This window comes from Arachis duranensis, chromosome 2 (genome assembly GCF_000817695.3).
Source record: "Arachis duranensis cultivar V14167 chromosome 2, aradu.V14167.gnm2.J7QH, whole genome shotgun sequence".
NCBI lineage: Eukaryota > Viridiplantae > Streptophyta > Magnoliopsida > Fabales > Fabaceae > Arachis > Arachis duranensis.
Genome location: NC_029773.3, coordinates 7,355,110 through 7,375,813, shown reverse-complemented (window position 1 = coordinate 7,375,813; position 20,704 = coordinate 7,355,110). Strand labels below are relative to the sequence as shown.

The 20,704-nt window shown below is 34.9% G+C and overlaps 1 protein-coding gene across 3 annotated transcripts; it reads right to left on the bottom strand.

The window, feature by feature from the left end:
* Positions 1 to 13,407: 13,407 nt before the first annotated feature.
* On the bottom strand, positions 13,408 to 16,742 carry LOC107473159 (uncharacterized). 3 transcript variants are annotated; one of them, XM_016092706.3, is made up of 3 exons: positions 16,605 to 16,732; positions 16,418 to 16,513; positions 13,408 to 14,677 (listed from the first exon to the last, which is right to left on the bottom strand). In XM_016092706.3, exon 3 carries the CDS (start codon positions 14,657 to 14,659, stop codon positions 13,544 to 13,546), a length of 1,116 nt encoding a protein of 371 aa, XP_015948192.1. In that variant the 5' UTR covers positions 14,660 to 14,677; positions 16,418 to 16,513; positions 16,605 to 16,732; the 3' UTR covers positions 13,408 to 13,543. The 3 variants fall into 3 exon arrangements, with proteins under 3 accessions (XP_015948192.1, XP_015948191.1, XP_015948193.1); XM_016092705.3 differs by lacking the exon at positions 16,418 to 16,513 and having other exon boundaries at positions 16,605 to 16,742; XM_016092707.3 differs by lacking the exon at positions 16,418 to 16,513 and having other exon boundaries at positions 16,609 to 16,732.
* Positions 16,743 to 20,704: the final 3,962 nt, after the last annotated feature.

Sequence of the window (20,704 nt, the reverse complement as noted above, 5' to 3'; positions counted from 1 at the left end):
TATTATTATTTCACCACCATAAATATTAAATTATTTTTAATAAATAAATTTTATTAATAATAATATTTATTGGCAATGTAGTATTGTTCTATTTTTAATTTATCAAATTTAAATTAAAATATCACTCTATTATTGGTCAAATTATACTAATTTATCATAAAATATCACTAAATGTAGTGAAAATTATGAATAGGTCTTTTAATTTCTTTGATAAATGAATTAGTGGTGAACCCTTTGATTATTAATGATAATGTCAAAAATGACTAGAGGTTGATATGAACTTTAAGTTGTCACTTGTTTGCTATTTTATTTTTAGTTTAATGCTCCATCTTATTGTGTTGAACTCTTTTTATTTCAAAAAAAATTATCATAAAATAATATTATTCCACGTGATATATATATTTTCGGAACTAACCTTTCTTAGACGGAATCTGAACTACTAAAGTTAAAATAAGAAAAAAATAGTAATTATCTAAATCAATCTCCAAAGATTTTAAAGTAGATATTTTAATTTTTAAGAAGAAAATAATAAACAAAATACCTCTAAAATTTTATTCTGATAGACAAATTAGTCTCAATTCATTATTTTTTGGCAAAATATTTATTCAAATGGCGTTCCCAAAAATTTTAAAAATGGACATTTTAATCCAAAAAAATTAATAAACAGATTAATTTTTAACGTTTTTCTATTAAATATAATAATTTTCATCTATTTTTTGACATAATTCACTAAATTCTTTAAACATTTATTAGAAATAGAATATTTTCTTCGCTGTTACTATTGGCGGCTATTGTTGATTCTAAAATTTAGAAAAATTGAAAGAAAAAACATTTATAGAAGGAACTTTTGCTAATTTTTTGTATTTTTTTTATTTTTTACGATATCAGTCAATCGGGTGTTAATTAAATCTAAATTTCACATAAAAATTTGTTATTAGTCACAAATAAAATTCAAAATTTCTGATATTTATTTAAATATACGGATGAGTGACCTACCTAAATTAGTTAATTGTTTTTTGTATTTACAAGTTGGGAAAAATATATTTTATCAATTGCCAAATTTGCAAAGGAAAAATACTAAAAACTGTAATGAACGTAACAAACAAAATGATGTCCGTGAATTAAAATTAGATTTGAGACAAAAGGTTATCAAAATAGTAAGGGACATATTGATATCCATATGTCATTGGCGGATACTAATATTGTTTACCAATACTTTTCGTACAAACAATACTCTTAATTTTTAAAACTCTAATATGACTCAAACTAAAATTCTTCATTTGAAACGTTACTCATCTTTACACGGAGAAGTGAGATGGATAACTTATCGAAAATAGTTGTGAGATGGATAAGATTTTGTAATTTAATTTTTGGGTGAAATTTTACTCTAACTCTTAACAATTTTATTAAATCTTTTTTATTCCTTAACGACAGTATAATCTATTGCGACTCCTATTTATTATTTTTGTTAGATATTCTGATTTTTCCGTCAAAATTTCTGTCAATAGAAGGATTATAATTCTAACCTAACTTTTAATCATCACCAACATCTATTACATTTTTCTGCATTTTCTCTCCACCATTTTTAGCTACCATCATCACTATCAAGAACAAAGCTTCATATGTTCCAGGGGAGACAGTGGCCCCCCAAAAAAAAATTTGTTTACAAGAATAAAAAAAATCAAAGAGTGACTCCCCTTAAAAAAAAGTAGGCCTCCCTCCTTTAGAAAATATATCTTGTCCGTAATTCCATTCAAGAAATAGATTGAAAAGTAGTGGATGAGATGAAAAAGAATAACCACTTCTGAATATCAATTATGAGAGCACGAGAGAATGCGAGGGGGGGAAACACTTGGGAGGGTAGAACCAGGGGCTCACAACCACCTGAAAGGGATCCTAGAGTTTGGAATCGTGAAGAATATCAGCGTTTGGAAAATGATTCTTTTTCGGTGTTCGTCGATAATCTACTGGGGGATATATCACGGAGAGAATTGTATGACTTATTTGGCTGGACGGGAAGAATTAACGACGTTTATCTTGTCCGCAAACGGAAGAATGAGATGGTTTATCTCTTTGCATTTGTCCGATACACGACAAAAGGTGGTGCTCTCAAGGCTATCGCAGAGATGAACAATTTCAGGGTACATGGGAAGAATTTTACCGTCACAGAAGCTAAGTTTAGACGACAACTGCAGCAGAGGAAAAGGCCGGTGAGGGAGGACCTAGGACGTCAGCAGGGTGGCAAGCCAGGGGAGGGTAATCAGGGGAAAGGTGTGACTACTGAATCCGGGGTCGAGGGGCGTCCGGGGATAGACCAAACAACAATACAACAGGGGAGTGAAGGCACAAAGAAGATTGAGGTGGGAATAGTGGAACAGAACATGGATTGGTTGGTGAGAAGTTTAGTGGGGAAGACCTGGAAACCTCTGGACCAGAGGTCTTTGAAGAATACGCTGTGTAAAAATCTGCCTCACATCGTGGACGTTAGGGAGATCGGGGCAACTACAGTGTTGATAACCTTCGATACCATGAAACATGCTGATGAAGCATTGACATTCAGATTAGAGACCTTGCTGCGATTTTTCCATAGGATCGGGAGATGGGACGAATCGGAACGCTGTGAGACTCGACGTGTGTGGTTGGAATGCCACGGAGTCCCTCTCCATGTTTGGGCGCCGAAGACGTTTCAAGCTCTAGGCGAACTGTGGGGCGAAGTGATTCAGTGTGCTATACCCACAGGAGACGGTGCCTCGTTTAGAACTGGAAGGATGCAAGTGGATACAAGCGTGTTTGATGTCATTCGAGAGTGGGTTCAAATTTCTGTTGGAAAATCTGTGTGTCGAGTGTTTGTAAAGGAGGTGGGTACAGAGCCTTGTGGTTGTGGGGTGTTCAGTAGTAAGGAAAACCCAACAGTTTGCGCTGAGAATGGCATTTCGGAGGCTCCTGGCACGGACCTGACGACGGGGAAGGTGAGGTGGGATCCGGCGGCGGACCTGGTGGCCGGTGGTGAAACAGGGGCCGAAAACGGGAAGGGTAGAATAGTAATTCAAAATGTGTTGTTGAATGATGCTAACGTGGACTATTCGAATTTCAAAAAAGATCCCCAGGTAACAGATTCGGGCAGTTGTACCAAGGATGGTGGAGAAGCGGATCCTAAGGGATTTGCGGGGATGGATGAGGTGGACTCTGAGAAAACGGTTACGCAGATTTGTGGTACGGGGGGAGGAGGAGGTAATGCAGGGTATACAAGACCACATGATCTTTATCCTGGGGTCCATCCATTGTATTCTCCTGCGGTGAGGCTTGGCAGTGAGTTGGGCTTGCCGCAATGTGGCCCAATAGTCAACAATAAGGAAAATGGGCTGCAGGTCAATCAGGAAGGCTGGGAGGCATGTGTAGATGATAATGGGTCTGAGCAGGGTTGGATGTGGGCTGATCGGGTTCCTGGAGCGCTCCTTCTTGGCGGCAAGGGTGGGTCGGGTGAACTGCGATGCACACAGCCTCCTCTGGTTTTGATGAATGCGGCGCCACTTCGTGTTATGCATGGCTGGCCTGGGACATTGGACGGGGCTGCAGAGGACTTTGGGAGGGTGGTGCCGATCGAGTCGCGACCTCAAGAGGTTGGACCAAGACCCGTGGTGGCGGATCTGGTGGAAGTGGTCCCGATCGTGGAGGGGGCTGTCGATGGCGGATTTGACAATGGTGGCCTGGCAACAAGGAAGGGGGAACACCCAAGGTGAAGTTTGGGTGCAGGAGCAGTTGGACCAGCCAGGGGAGAAGGTGATCATATCTCCCTGCGTTAGGTCCCCAACGAACCTGAGCAGGGCGGGAGAAAAAGGGAGACCGATGAGTGAAACCCGAACAGTAGTTGGAGCCATACAAGACGGGGCTAACGATGAGGCCAGCTTGGAGGTAGTAGACGAGTCTGGGCCAGCTAACGATGAGGTCAGGTTGGGGGCAGGAGTAGGGATTGGACAAGCGAAAGGAAGGGATAATTCGGGGGGAGATGAATGCATGGGTACACAGGAAGAGCAGACGCAGGAAAATGAAACAACCTGGGCTTTCGTGAAGGAATCGGGCGCTGTCTTATATGATGAAGAAGAAGATATTATGGGAATTTTGCAAGCACAGAATGCAAAAATAGAGGCAAAGAGAAAGTTGGCAAAGCAAAAAGAAAAGGCGAGAAGGAGTCGGCTGAAGAATAAAAATAAGGTGAGTAAATTTTTGCTTAAATAATGGTGGGCTGTTGGAATATTCGGGGGTTGCGGGGCGACGGAAAATTAAGCATGGTAAAATCTTTGAAGAAAAATTATAACTTGAACATGTTAGGATTACTTGAAACAAAAAGAGAGGTGCTTACTAAATATGATGCTGCGCGAATTTGGGGATATAGTACTGTTGGTTGGGAGTTTGTGGAGTCTGTGGGAACGGCTGGGGGTCTCTTACTGCTTTGGGATGATGTAAAGTTTAATATATGAAATTGTTATAAAGGTGAGCGGTGGTTGTGCGTTGAAGGAGTGTTAACAAAGCCCAACTTTCTTTGTGCTTTTTGTTTGGTATACGGGGCACATGGGAGGGAGGAGAAGAGGGAGGTGTGGGAAGAACTGAGTTATATTGCAGGGTTATGTCAGGTGCCATTCTGCTTTTTAGGGGACTTCAATGAAATTTTGCTAATGGAGGACCGTAAAGGGATGACTAGCCTGCCGCCTTCAGCGGAAGAGTTTAAGAGGTGTGTGAATGACATGCAGTTGATTGATTTACCTCTTACTGATAGGAAGTACACATGGTTCAGGGGTCGATCGTGCAGTTGGATTGATAGGGTTTTGGTCAATATTGAATGGACTGAGAAGTTTCCAGATATTCGACTAAGAGGTGGTCCGCGGGGACTGTCTGATCACTGCCCATTGATTGTGGAAGGTGCAAGGTTAGGTGGGGGTCCGAGACCATTCAGAAGTTTGGACTCCTGGTTTACGCATGAGGGTTTTCTGAGGATGGTGAAAAATGAATGGAGAAGATTGGGAGATGCTCAGGTTACATGTAAGCTGAAGGCTTTAACAGTTCCATTACGGCAATGGCACAAGGATAACTTTAGTGACATGGATAAGAGACTACTGCGGTTTGAGGAGGAGATTACAAAGCTAGACAACCTCGTCAGTGATGGGATCTATGATGGTACAACGGAGGCTAGAAGGAAGGCGCTGGTGAGCTTCTGCGAAAAATGGTACATCAGAAAAGAAATCCATTGGAAACAGATGTCTCAGTCCCAGCATGCTACTAACATGGATAAGAATACTAGGTACTTTCATAATATTGCCTCGGCCAGAAGAAGAAATAATAGGATAGATGCTCTGATGATTCATGGGCGCCTGGTGCGAAACCAGGCGAAAATAACAAGGGCAATCAGGGAGTTCTACAAGGACCTCTACCGACAGGAATATGCTCCGAGGATCGGGGTCAGGGATGGTTTACTGAAACAGATCAATAGAGAGGAGGCTGAAGCTTTAGAAGTGTTACCATCTGAGGAGGAAATCAAGGAGGCAGTGTGGGACTGCGAATCTTCTAAGGCCCCAGGGAGTGATGGGTACAATATGAACTTCATCAAGAAATGCTGGGAGGACATAGGTCCGGAATTCATTGCAGCGGTGTTGGGGTTCTTCCAAAGTGCTAAATTACCAACGGATGTTTTATTTTGTCTCCTATGGTGCAGAACCAGAAATAGAGAAGAGAAAGAGAAATGACACACAGATGTATCCTGGTTCATCTACTCAGTGCAATGTAGCCTACATTCAGTCTCCATCACAACAATGATGGAATCCAGTCTCCATCACAACAATGATGGAATTTCACTATCTTTTCACAAGATTACAAACACTAATTTCTCCTTAGGAACTACCCATTCCTATTTGGAACAAATTCAGATTCTAATCTAATCTGAATTTGATTAGGACTCAACTCTAGCTTTCAACTTCAAAGTGCCAATCCAGTTTGATGCGGGTTTTTTGTAGGGCGGGGCGGGGTCGGGTAGAGCAAAAACCCGCCCCTACCCGCCCCGTTGCCACCCCTAAATGTCACGTGGGTAACGTTAGCCCCAAAGTTTGAAGGTGCAAAGGAGGTAAAGGACTTTCGGCCGATTAGTATGGTGGGATGTGTGTATAAAGTAATTTCGAAGGTGCTGGTAAGAAGGATGAGATCTGTGATGCCGGGATTGGTAGGTGAGACTCAGTCTGCATTTGTTAAGGGTAGAAAAATTCATGATGGAGCACTCATTGCGTGTGAGACGGTTCACTGGCTGAAAACGCGGAAAAAGACAGCGGCTGTTATAAAACTGGATTTTCAAAAGGCTTATGATCGAGTAAGATGGAGTTTTGTAGATATTGTCTTACAGAAGATGGGGTTTGGCCAAAGGTGGAGGAATTGGGTGATGGAGTGTGTTAGTACGGCTACTATGTCAGTCTTGGTAAATTGGTCACCGTCCAGGCCGTTCAAGATGGAGAGGGGGCTAAGGCAAGGAGACCCCCTTTCTCCACTTTTGTTTGTGCTAGTGGTCGATGTTTTGCATAGGATGTTGGGGGAAGCCGTTAGGAATGGGCGCATTGCCCCGCTGTTGGTCGGGGGTAATCATATTGCTTTGTCACACCTGCAATTTGCGGATGATACTATTCTGTTTTGCCCACCGAAGACTGAGACGATTATAAATTATAAGAGGCTACTGCGGTGTTTTGAACTGATGTCTGGGTTGAGCATCAATTTTGATAAATCGAATCTGATCTCGGTGAACTGTGAGCAAGGATGGATTGAGCATGCGTGTGGATTACTGGGGTGCCAGCAAGCTGTCTTACCTATTAGATACCTCGGGATTTCTCTAGGAGCAAATCCGCGCCTAGTGAAAACCTGGAAACCAATCATAGATAAGGTAGAACAGAAGCTCAGCTTATGGAAAGCGAAGGTCCTAAATAAAGCAGGAAAACTGGTCCTCATCAAATTGGTACTGAACAGCCTACCCATTTATTACCTAAGTTTGTACAAGATGCCGAAAGCGGTGGCTGACAAGCTGATTGCATTGCAAAGGAACTTTATGTGGTGCAAGGAGGACGGTAATTCTGGTATACCTTTGGTTAAGTGGGAGTTAGTCCAGGCTCCAAAAAAGGCTGGGGGTTTGGGGGTTGGGGATGCAGTAATTAGAAACGCAGCACTCTTGTTTAAGTGGTGGTGGCGGTTTTCAAAGGAAGAGTGCCCCCTGTGGAAGAAGATTGTTTGTTCCTGCAACAACTTCGACCCTAATGTAATGGTAGCTAATCAGCCTTTACCGGCAAGAGGAGGACCTTGGAAAGACATATGTCAGTTGAGGATCACAGACCAACGAGTTCGAGATAAATTGGTTACTGGCTTGGCGATGGAAGTCGGCGATGGTAGGAAAACCCGGTTCTGGGAAGATAACTGGGTTCAAGGTGGCCCGCTGAAAGCGAGCTTTCCAAGACTCTTCTCTATTTCTAGCCAACAAGGATCTGTCATTGGGGATTGCGGATTTTGGGATGGGCTAGAGTGGATTTGGAATTTTCAATGGAGGAGGGAGTTGTTCCAATGGGAGCTGGAACTTGTCCATCAGCTTCATGTGAGGTTAGAGCCTGTGAAGTTGGTATCCGGGAGCGTGGACAATGTTGTGTGGAAATTTGATAATAAAGGGATTTTTTCTACGAAGTCCTTTATACAGGTAATACAATCGAAAACGCTGTCGGACGATATCACGAGCTATAGCTTCACAAGCTCACTTTGGAGAGGTTTGGTACCTCTAAGAATTGAGCTCTTTGGATGGTTTGTTCTAGTTGGGAGAGTAAATACCAAGGAGAGGTTGATTAGACTGGGAGTAGCTATTCATAGTGATGATCTTTGTGTACTGTGCAATAAGGAGTCAGAATCGGTTGATCATTTATTCCTTCAATGTGACATAACATGGAGGGTGTGGTGCACTTGGCTGAGGACTTTTGGTAGAGCATGGGTAGCTCCGAAAACCATGAAAGAATTGTTTGTGAGCTGGACTAGCATGAACACCAGAAAACAGGAACGGAAGTCGTGGATGATAGCATTTTTTGCAGTGATATGGAACATCTGGTTGGAACGTAATGCTAGAGTCTTCAATAATAAAAGGGCAGATATTGAGGGCATCATAACAAGGACGGAGTTGAGCTACAAAGAGTAGAATGAACAAGATCATGGTGGGGGTTGATGACAGAGATGCCACGAGTTTGAGTTTGTATGCAGTTATTTTATGTTAGTGTTATTTTGCTCCACTCTAATGTGTTGAGCATGCTTTGTTTCAAAAAAAAGATTGAAAAGTAGTGTGTTATTTAGGTTATGGATAGTGGATCATATGGTTAATTAAAAAAAAGCCATAATCCATATTAGAAGTGAAAAATATGAAAAAGGCAATAAAAAAAGTCAACAAATCACTTCTTCTATTTTTTCCTCTTCTTTCAATCAGAAAATAAAACATCACTCCATATTTTTATTATTATTACAACTTAGAAGATAGCAAGTAATCTTTGGTCTTCCTATCATCTTTTAACTTTTATTTTTCTTTCTTTTGTAAGTTATTTATTTTATTTGTTTGTATGAAAAATTTATATATATTTATTTATTTATCTAATTTATAATATTATAATAATAATTTAGGTTTTTGAAAAAAATTGAAGATGATAATCATGTAATTATAATATTATCCTTGTACTGTTTTTAATTTTTTTCTCATTATTAATTGTTTGTGATATTGATATTATTGATTTGCAAAAAATAAAATAAATTGAGTTTAGTTAAGTTGCATAATGTTTATCTTATTATCTATGTAAATTCTTAAGAGCAATGCTAAGGGGCAGCAACTTTTATGATTTGTAACCATCAAATAGCCATCAATGATAATTTTAATGGTGTGAGATTGGTGTGAGATTTCATCCAATGTCTCACTTTGTTTTGCTGGTTACATGCTGGTCAGAATTTAACAAAGTTGCTGGCCCCTAGACTTTTCCAATTCTTAATTGTAAGAATTTAGTTGAATTATGAGCAAGATGAAAACAATAGATACTTTTTTCAAAAAGACTAGGCAGAAGAGTGAAAATATTTCTAATGTTGTTACATCAATACTAACCTCTTCAATACTTGAGGCATCAAACATGAATACTTTAACTCCTCAACAAGATAGTTCAAAGTCAAAGTACTCACGACTTAATCCTGAACAAATGGAAGTATATCATTTGGTAAGAGACCCAAGAATTTGACCAATGATTTGGAAGTTTCATTCAAGTAAAAGAGATGAAATTCGTCGAGCTTATCTTAAAGCTGGACCAAATCAACCAATACTTGATAAGTATCCATTCTTGAGCGATGCAAATCATCGTCGTCGTTTTCAAGCTTCTTGGTTTGAATTATATCCTTCATGGTTAGAGTATTATATTGAAGATGATGCTTTATATTGTTTACCATGCTACCTATTTGCTATGAAATCTTCAATCAATATAGGTTCAAATGCTTTCATTGAAAACGGCTTCAGGAATTGGAAGAAGGTAAATAGTGAAAAAGATTGTCCTCTTTTGAATCACATTGGCAAAGGTCCCAATTCGTTCCATCATAGGACAACAAAATCATGTGATGATTTGATGAAGCAATCACAACATGTTGATATACTTATGAAACGACAAATAAGAGAAAATTGAGAATAATTGACGTAGACTTGGAGCATCTATTGATTATATTAGATGGTTGACTTTTCAAGGTTGCGCTTATAGAGGCCATGATGAAAGCTCGAGTTCAGATAATCGAGGTAACTTTATTGAATTGTTAAAGTTTTTGGGTTTTTACAATAGTAGTATTCAGAAGCTTGTTTTGGAAAATTCTCCTAGATTTGCTAAATATACTTCAAGTGATGTTCAGAAAGAAATTCTATATGTTCTTACTACAATGGTAAAAAACTCAATTAGAAAGGATATTGGAGATGCCAAATTTTGTATTATCATTGATGAAGCCCGTGATGAATCTAAAAAAGAGCAAATGGCTATTGTTTTGAGATTTGTTGATGTGGATAATTTTGTTCGTGAACGCTTTTTTGATTTTGTACATGTTAGTGTGCTTTCTATTTATAATCTCCAAATTGAAAATCTTCGAGGTTAGGGGTATGATGGTGCTAGCAATATGAGAGGGGAATAGAATGGTTTACAAGCTTTATTTCTCAATGATTGCCGACAAGCATATTATGTGCATTGTTTTGCTCATAAATTACAGTTAGCACTGGTTGGTGCTTCAAGGAAAGTACTTCAAATTCATGAGGTTTTTACACAATTGACTACTTTTGTCAATATTATTGGTGCATCTTGCAAACGACATGATCAACTACAAGAAACTCAAGAAATTGAAAATGCAAAATTGATTGCCAATGATGAGCTAAAAACAGGTCAAGGTGCAAACTAAATGGGCACTTTACAAAGAGCTGGAGATACAAGATGGAGTTCTCACTTTCATTCTTTTTGTAGCTTGATAAGAATGTTTGCAGCTACTCATACCATTCTTAATAACATTATTGACGATGGTACAACTTTTGCTCAAAGAGGTGAGGCTTATAGTGTCAACAAAGTACTATCCTCGTTTGAATTTATTTTTTCGTTGCATTTGACGAAGGAAATTATGGGGATTACTAATATTTTGTGCCAAGCATTACAACAAAAATCTTAAGATATTTTAAATGCAATGCATGTTGTTTCCACATCAAAACTACTTCTTCAAAAATTGAGGGATAATTTACTTGAGATTGTTAAGAAGTTTTGTGAGAAACATGAAATTGATATCCCTAATATGAGTATACAATACACGGTTGGAAGAGGTCGATCTCGTCAACCAAATATAACAATCGAGCATCATTATCGAGTAGATGTGTTTTTGGCGGCAATTGATTTCTCAAATTCAAGAGTTAAATAGTAGATTCAATGAGAAAATCATGGAGCTTTTGACTTTAAGTACTACTTTGGACCCTAAAGACAATTTTAAATTGTTTAATATTCAGAATATATGCAAGTTAGCTTAAAAGTTTTATCCTTTAGATTTTTCTGATCAAGAAAGGATTCTTTTGAATGCTCAATTGCAACATTATGAATTTGATATACTTAATCATCTAAAAGATGTTGGGACACTTTTTGAGTTATGTCAAAGATTGAAAGAAACAGGAAAATTAAGAACTTATCATTTGATTGATAGACTAATTCGCAATGTCTTGACTCTTTCAGTATCTACATCAACAACAGAAAGAGTTTTCTCGACAATGAAAATTGTTAAAATAAGACTTCGGAGTAAAATGGTAGACAAATTTTTTGCAGATAATTTAGTCATTTACATTGAGAAAGAAATTGTAGCTACTTTCAGTACAGATTCAATAATAGATGACTTTGAATCAAGGAAAAAACGTCGAGCTCAATTATCTATGTAAGTTGCAAAATTTAATTTATTTCAATTCTAATAATATTGTTACTAATTTTTTTATTGCATAAGTTATGGTTGTGATTTAAATTATTTACATGAAGGTTGAAACATAATATATTTTTTAATAATTTTGCAGAAACGTCCAAAAAAGAAATTAAATAGTATTTGAAGATTCTAAAAACAAGTATGTAACAACTTATATTTATAATATTTAAAATTAGTTTTGAGATATTTGTGTTTGATTATTTTAATATACAATATTTTCAGTTATCTTATAAAAAGTAAATTTTAAGTTTTAGTTGTTATTTTTAATTAAAATTGTATATAGAGTTATTTTTAACTTTTTTTTGTTAAAATAAAAAATTAAAAAAATATTAGCTCTCTGGTAAAAATTTTCTAGCTTCGCCACTGATCACCAACATCCACCACCATTCTCTTTTTTTCGCTGCACCACTGCCATCATTCTTCTTCTTTTTGACCAAACCAAAACCACGAAGTCCTATCTCTCCTCTACTTCCCTGTTCACCATCGGTAATCCCGCGCCGTCACAGCTATCCTCTCTCCCTTTTTCTTCTCCTTATCCTCACAATCCCTCTCTCACTAGCTTGCCCCTGTCTCTATTTGGCTTCACACTAAATTTCAAATCTACATTCCAAGTAGAGAACCTTACATTGAACAAATTAAAATATCAGTGCACCCATAATCACCAAATCACTCTTTCACATAAAAATCGATACTTTAAATAAATATCTATACTCAATCATCAGAATTCAAAAAAGGACAACTCGTAAGACTATATCCCAAATCAAATTCAAGTATTTAAGAAAATAAAACTACTCAATTAAAAGGAGATGGCAATAGGTTGGTGCAAAGAAGAAGAAGGAAGAAGTGACAGTGGATTGGTACAGCGATAACAGAGAATGGTAGTGGATGTTAGTGATGATAGTGATCGAAAATAATGTTGAGGAGAAGGAGGGAGGAGAGTTGGCATGGTGGTATTCTGGTTTGCATAGAGGAGGAGAGAAGAAAAGAAAAAAAAAAGAAGGGGCAATTTGTCCATTAAATTGTTGACTTATCTGGCCACGTAGACAACATCTCACAAAATTAATTGTTGGGGGTCGCAATGAAATTATGTTTTCGTTAAGGGACAGAAAAAATTTTTGTGAATTTGTTAAGAACCGGTTGAGGTTTCACTCTTTAGTTCCACAAACCACATTGGAATTGGAATCTCATAACAATTACAAATGATTACATTTAACAGATAATTCTCCCCCCTGGTTTGACACATCTATGCTTTAAGCTAAGATTATGCTGAGGAGAGATTGGACTTTGCAGGTTTATTACTTAGGCGAATTTGGTTGAGAAGAAATGTCTTCCTCTTTGATCAAAATGAGGTTGACCCTTTCTCGGTGGTGGCCTTAGCTACAGGAGTTCATTGTGAATATTCTTAAATTCACCTATCTATGATTTTTAATTAAAAAAAAAAGCAACTATAAATTTCACCCTTAGCTATTAGCCTATTAATAGTATTTGGATGAATTTAACTAGCATAATAAAAGTTTGAATTAATTTCACCGAGATGTTGTTAACAGTAATGGAAGTAGGTTATCATTTTAAATCAAGTAATCAACATTATTATAATGATAGCAGTTCAGATTTTAAATTTATTACTTTAAAAAGGTTTTTATGCAACAAATACATTCAACTCAAAATTATGCAGGTAATATAATGGCAATGTAGAAAAACATACCTTAAAAAGTTTTTGAAGGTATCTCTTTTAGTTACATACGAATAACCCATTCAGTCACCAAAAAATACGAATAACCCATTCAAATTCTATAATTTATTAATTTACATCATCCTCTATCTCTTCATTTTATAATATATAAAAAAATTATAATGGATAAACTAATATAATATGTCAGTTGCATATATCAATACCCTTGAGCATGCACAAGAAAAACACCAAACTATATATAGACAGTTAATGTCGCATATATAACATTCCATATAGCAGACAACTATGTTATTGAAACAAAACAGAGAAAGCAGATATCATGGGACAACATAGAATTTCTGCTCTCGGCTATGGCAAAGCAGTTTTCCATGTAACCAAACTATTGGAATGATGCGCCAAGTCATACGCACCCACCTCTATGGCATCTAGCATCCTCAGATTTCTTGTCTTCACATTGTAACCAAAAATCAATGTCCTCAAAGAAGGTGCAAGAGTTGATTTAATAATTACTTCTTGGTTTACCCAAACACAGAAGAACTCAGACAGAACTTCATGGCCGTTGGGATAATTGAGATGCCCTATCTGATGATACAAAGTCCATTTTCCTGACTTTGGCTCAAATGTGTATACTTGAAATCCTTGTTCTACAAAGATAATGGAAGAGAGATGATCCCCCATCTTTAGGTAATGCGGGTGCCATTGTAGCTCTTGGGGAAGCTGAAAAGTCTTAAATGTTTCCTTGGCAACATCCATCACAATCACTCTGCGCTCGGTTACCCAGTAGAGATCATAACCTCCGGTGTAAATTGGAATGCATTTAAAATCAAAGTCGCCGGATTCTGTACCAATTTTTCTCCATGAATTATCTATTCCAAGTCTTAAAACATACCAATGGCAAACAGAAACTCCAGCTTGCTTCTCTACATTAGCTGCAAACAACTTGAACTCTCCACGTGGAACACGGGCAATAGCACATGGAGGGTACATCGGGTTATCTCCCCCTAGTAGATACGGAACTCTTTCCTCCTGATTGGTAACAGGGTTCGAAACATGAAGAGCTCCTGTAGAATATTGTAAAAATAGTGATAAGCCATCACAACTATTCAAAATCCGCCCTGGATATTTAGAACTTAAGCGGGTAACTTGATACGCTCCATTGTCTTTAAACTCTAGGAAGCGAGCACCATATGTTGGTCTTGTGCTCTGGAGGAAAACACCAGATTTTGCATGACGAAGGTGTGCATCAACAAATTGAGTTTTACAGATTATAGCAGCCCAAGCCTTACAAACTAACCTTGCACTTGAAAAGAGGAATGTAGCAGGAAGCCTAGTCAAGATATTAAAAAAGATTATGTCTTCAGTGAGGCAGACTGTACTAGCAACATTCAGTTGCCTTTTGATCTGAGATTGAGAGCAACTACAGGAGCAGATGTCTGTCGCATTAACATCCTTCTGCTTGTCCATATTATAGTGTTTTAATCACTGCATTTTCGCCAAAAATATAAATTAAACTGATAATAGTTTATACCATTGATCAAGCAATCAAATAAATTATTTAGATTTGCATTGAGTATTCAATTAGCAAAATCAGCAGCCACTGTAAAAATTGAGAATATCTCATTCCCATATCAAAGGTATAGTATTTGGAAATAATTATAAGTTAACCATCAAGAAAACTTGCACTACTTATGTTTCCAGATTGGCATAAGCCATGCATGCTGTAAAACACAATATCAACAAGTTACCCAGCAAATTCAAACACCAGAGAAGAAGCCAACAAAAGCACTACCACTCTTCTCTTATACACTGACCAATTTATGTTGAACACTTATACCACTCTTACATTACCAGGCTACTATTTTTTCTTTTTCTATTTTTACCCCTATACAGAAAGAGAAGGAAGTAGCAAGTACTTTGAGAAACCCATCCTGGGGATTGAGAAACTAAAACAGTAATTCAATATGAAGAAGAAGAACAATAACAAACAACAAAGTCCTTATCCACAAGGTGGGGTCTACTAAATGGATATGTCAATGTGTCTTCTAAGACAGCAAAACAAAACCAAAGAAGCAGGAAAATGGGAATGAAGCAAGGCAGCCCAATCCAATTTTAAACCAGAGATGGAAACTTCCAGTAAACAACAAAAGTGAATTCAGATCAACCAACCACAATGCTTCACACTTGTCTGATCATGATAAGGTTTCCAAGCTAGCAAGCCATAAGTTGGTATATCTACTTCAACAAAATAATTGTAAAGTTCAATTTGTTGAAAGTGATGAAGAACCTTCTGAAATTAAAAAAGAATACTATGTGCTAGTGCAGATAGATCTATCATATTTTGTACACAATTTGTTATCACTAATCCAGTTATGCACTAAGTGTATCAGCCAGTATCAAGCAAAGCTGCTATATATTGTGGCATTTGACCTAATTCAGTTGGTCTTGAACATTAGTTTTCCAATGTTTAAAAGCCCCAGCAGAAAAGTCTAAGAATGTTTCAAATGCCACATACCACTCAAAGTTGTATTATCAAACTCCAATATCTTAAACAGGAAACCTAGAAAGTTTCAAATGGAGGAGAATAGGACTATCTATGAAGGTGCTTGTTAAAAAAGAGTTATAGAGTCAGACACTATGCTAATATATACTAATGTGCTTGTATGCAGTCGGAATTGTCCTCCACATGATGTTTAATACTTTTTCAGAAGCACTGAAATTCAAGACTTCGATTATTGTAGCAAAACTCGCTGCACAAACGAAAAGTGCAAAAAGGAACACAAATCAAAGAAAAGTGGCAGATTGCTTCATTTCACAACAACTAAACAAACAGGATCTCAATATTCAAGAAAATTTCATTGCATGCCCCTTAGCTGGTAGAGCATAGGGAACTTGAAGCTATCATCAAGGAACAATGGACTTAAGCTGTAATAGCGAGTGCCCTATCTTACAGTTATTATTGAGCTTGATTTGTGAATGACACAGAGTACTATTTTCACATGCATCAAAATAATCCTCTTTGGGAATTGAAGAACATAGAGAACCCATTCATAAGCTGTTAAATTGTTAGACACGATTGAAATATTATATGGAACAATAGAGACCTAACATGCATGAATCTACAACAGCATATATTATCTATTGAATTGGCATAACACTCATTCAAAAAAGAAGAAACATTTTATGTCAGAACTTTGCCCCAAATCCCATCCCACAAACGCACACCTTTTGACCGTACTTGAAAGGATTCATCAAATGCAATTTCCCAGAGTTAATTAACCCTTAATTTGTCGCAAAAATCATGAGACGAAGGGGAAAAAACTACAATAAAAAAGGTAAATAGCAGTAAGATGGTTAGTGAATCATTGAAGGTGAGAGAGGGGTAGAAATTGGGGCGAGAAAGAGAAGGAACCTGCATTTGATTTTGAGGAAGGAAGGTGAAGCCAATAGCAGAAAGGTAAAGTTTGGAGAGAAGAGAAGAATGTCAACCAGCAATGTCGAATGTATGTCCTAAGAGGAGCCCGGCTAAAAGACCAATGTGCTAATGTTTGGCTCTTATAAAACCTAGAGTAAATCAATGTATATAATAAAAGAAATTAACTTGTAAAAGAATTTATTTCATAAATATTTGTGTGAGTATTTACATAATTACTGGTATTTGTGTCCATTTTATTGAATGATGGGAATATAAATTTTTTGAATTATGTTATTTTTGTTTTAATATTATAGATTATTACAAAAAAAGACTTATAAAATTAAATTATTTTTATAAAGAGATTATAGAAGATAAAAACTTTTGTAGATAAAAAATTAAATAATAATTTTTTTAGTTATTATTTTTATGTAAAAGAGTTTAATTTTTTATTAATAATTAATTTTAATATTTATTATCTAAAACTTAAAATAATTTAATGTGTATAATTTTATATTTGATTAAGTGTTAAGTTTGTTGTACAAATAAAAATAATTAATTTTCATGTTTAATATTTAAAAATAATATTTTTGTCTCTATATGTATAAAATATAATTAGATATTAGTAATAAAAAAATTTATATTGATAGTTGTAAAATTAACTCAATTTTTTTGTTCTAATTATTAATCATAACATTAGCATTCTCTCTAAATTATATGTAATAAAAATTTGAAAGAAGAGAAGTGAAAATATATATTAGAAAGATAAGCAGTAAAAATTTAAATCTAAATAAAAATAAAAAATAAAAACATATGCATATAATAATATATTTTTTATGTGAATAATATTACGAAATAGAGAATGAGAAAGAAGAGAGAGAGAAAAAGATAACGAAGAAGAAGGAGAGAGAGAGTTTGTTAATTTTGAATAAAAAGATTTTATTTTAATTGTAATGAAAGAAAATCTCGTCACACATTTTGATTTGTCAAATTAGTAATATAAATTATAAGTTATATATAGAGCGTGAATGATAAAGAAAAATAGAGGAGGGAAGAGAGGTAGATACTAGATAAGATGGTGGAGGAAGAGAGTTTATTAATTTTGGAGAGAAATATTTCATTTTAATTTTAGTGTCAAGTGACATAGTTTAGTTGTTAAATTTGTAATATAATATATTTATATTTTAATTTCAACTTTAATTTAATTTTGTTCCGGCCCAACTCAATAAGGGTCGGAGGTCCGTATTACGGACTATCAACCTGACGGTAGGGGTGTTTGTGGTGCGGTTTGGATTGGTTTTGAGTAAAAAATTCATCTGATCCGAACACTCATTTAACTTGCGGTGCGGTTTGTATTGGATGTTTTTTAAAAAAAAAACAATCCAATCCGATCCAATTTCAAGCGGTTTGGATTGGATTGGATTTGCGGTTTTATAAATTAAAAAAAATAAATACATATAACAAGTCTCAACATCAAATTTTAAATAATCAACAATGATATAACAAGTCTCAACAATATCTTAAAAAGCCAACAATAACATAACAATAGAAATAAAATTATAGATTAGTTAAAATAAATAAATAAATAAAATTTTGAATATAAAATATTTATTAAATAATAATAATACATAAATAATATAAAAATATATAAAAAATTGAACATGTTATAAGTATAATTGTAAATATAATAATAAAATAATAATATTGTAGCACATTGTGCGATTTGGATTGGATTGGATCGGTTTTGAAAATTAGATTCAAAATCTGATTCGATCCAGCAATTTGTAAAAAATAGAATCCAATCAAATTCGAATTAGTACGATTTTAATCGGTTTTCGGTTTAAATTGGATTGGATAAACGGTTTATTCTGGATCAGTTTAAATTTGAACACCCCTACTTGACGGGTCCATGACCCATGCATGAAAAGGTGACCCGCGCCACCTTGCCCCTCAATAAGGACCTGGATAGATGGCAAAAGCTTTCAGAGAGGCGGGCCCACCTGAAGTACAAGGTATAAATGGGAAGGGATCTACCCCTCTCTAGAGGTACGTCATCTTTACCCTACCCTAATTAGCCGCCTCATCATACGGACACTAATTTTAATATTTGAGTGTCCTTACAAATGGTCCCACCCGCCAATCCACCGACAAGTTGCTTCTCCGGAGCACGTGCTCAGGTCTAGCTTCCCTCTCACTCACCCATTGCTCTTGACTCGTTAACCATTCAATTTACCATTCTAGCGAGCAACTCAATAAATTTTAATTGTCATTAGAAAATGTTATATTACACATTTTAATTGTCAAATTTATAATAGTGATTAATAATAATATATAAGAGAAATAGAGTCGATGAAGCAATGAGAGAGATAAAGAAAGAAAAAAAAAGAAGAGAACTCTTTAATTTAAAAAAAATTGATTTAATTGCAATAAAAAATAACATATTTTAAATTTTTTTATCATTCACAACAAAAATTTTAAAAAGAATTATTTGATATAAAATGATCAAAATTTAAAAATAGAAAAATAGTTTTTTCTGATCTTATTTTAAAAAATTGCATTAAAATCTAAATTTTAAAATTTTTGAAAATAAATATCTAATATTTTGTAATTTGTGTCATTTTATCTTTTTAAACTATGTTTATTTGAAAAACAATAAAATAGCCTGTTAGCATATAAATAATATATTTATCATGTACTCCAAGGTACTCTCTAATCTATATATATAAGTTGCTCCTGCTACTCAGCCTAGAGCCTTGAATATATATATATATCAAAACTTCTAATTCCAGTTAACTCATTCTCATTCTCTCTAAATCCATTGCCTTCACATTACTCTCTCCTTCATCGTCGTCTTTTTTTTTAAATCACTTCTTTTTAATTGTTGTTGCAATTCGTGCCTCAATTTTATTTCATATTCCAAATTATAAATTCTAAACTAATAATTCTTATGAGATGAAATCAAATACAAAACAAATGTAGTGTATTTTCATGGATGTAGCAGGCACTACTTGCTACTGTCCAAATAACAATAAATAAGGCGATTTACAGTTGTATTAAATTTTGAGTTAATTTGAAAGAAGATTCAGACAGGGGTTTATGTCGAATATAGACTTGTGTTTTTAGTAGCCTATAAAATTATTGCCATTGATATATACTCCACCTTTGTATATATGTATTATGTATTCTAAAGTATAAATAGTGTATTTATCATGTACTCTAAAGTACTCTTTATTTTTGTATATATATATATATAGACATCAAAATATCTAATTTCCGTAATTCATTCTCATTTTTTCTAAATTCATTTCTTCTACACAATTTTTTCTTCTAATATGTATATATAAAAGTAAATAGTATTGTACTATGTATATGAGAATCAAATAAGATAAAAATATGAGCTATATTCAAAATAACTATGTTTGATCATTTTTCAATTTCTAAGAATAAAAGTACATACAATACTCATTTCTTATACCAAAAAATAATAGAAAATATTATTCCTAAAGATATTATTAGTGTATAAATTAACATGTTATCATTTTTAGACAATACTCACATTTCTTTCAAAGTAAAAAAAAAAAAAAACTCTATATCTCTCATTAATTTTTTTCTCTTTAGCATTGGCACACAGAAATCAAGAAAACGTCATATTGTTTATTGTTTGAAAAATTTTATGTGCATTTCTCACGAGGCATAATAATTGTCTGCATTTTCACATTATTACACAATAATATTATTTTTCTCTTTAATTCAAAAGTTTCTTCAATTTTTTCAACTTTTTAACCTATGTATTCTCTATAACAATTCATAATTCAAAAGTGCAAATTGGTTCTTTATTCGTCAGTTAAATCTTTTTCTTTAAAGGTATTTTTTCTATTTTCTAGTATATAGATTTGATAAAATATTTGTCATAATTTTTTAGATTGTTTGAGATCTTGATGAACTTGAAAAATCTAAGGTAACTTTTGTTTTTGTATCTTGTGTATTGTATTTAGATATAATATACAAGACACTAATATAATATTCAGTATTATATTTAACTAGACGAAAATAAAACTAAAATATTATGCAAAATAATTAAAATAGAGATATCTCCCTTA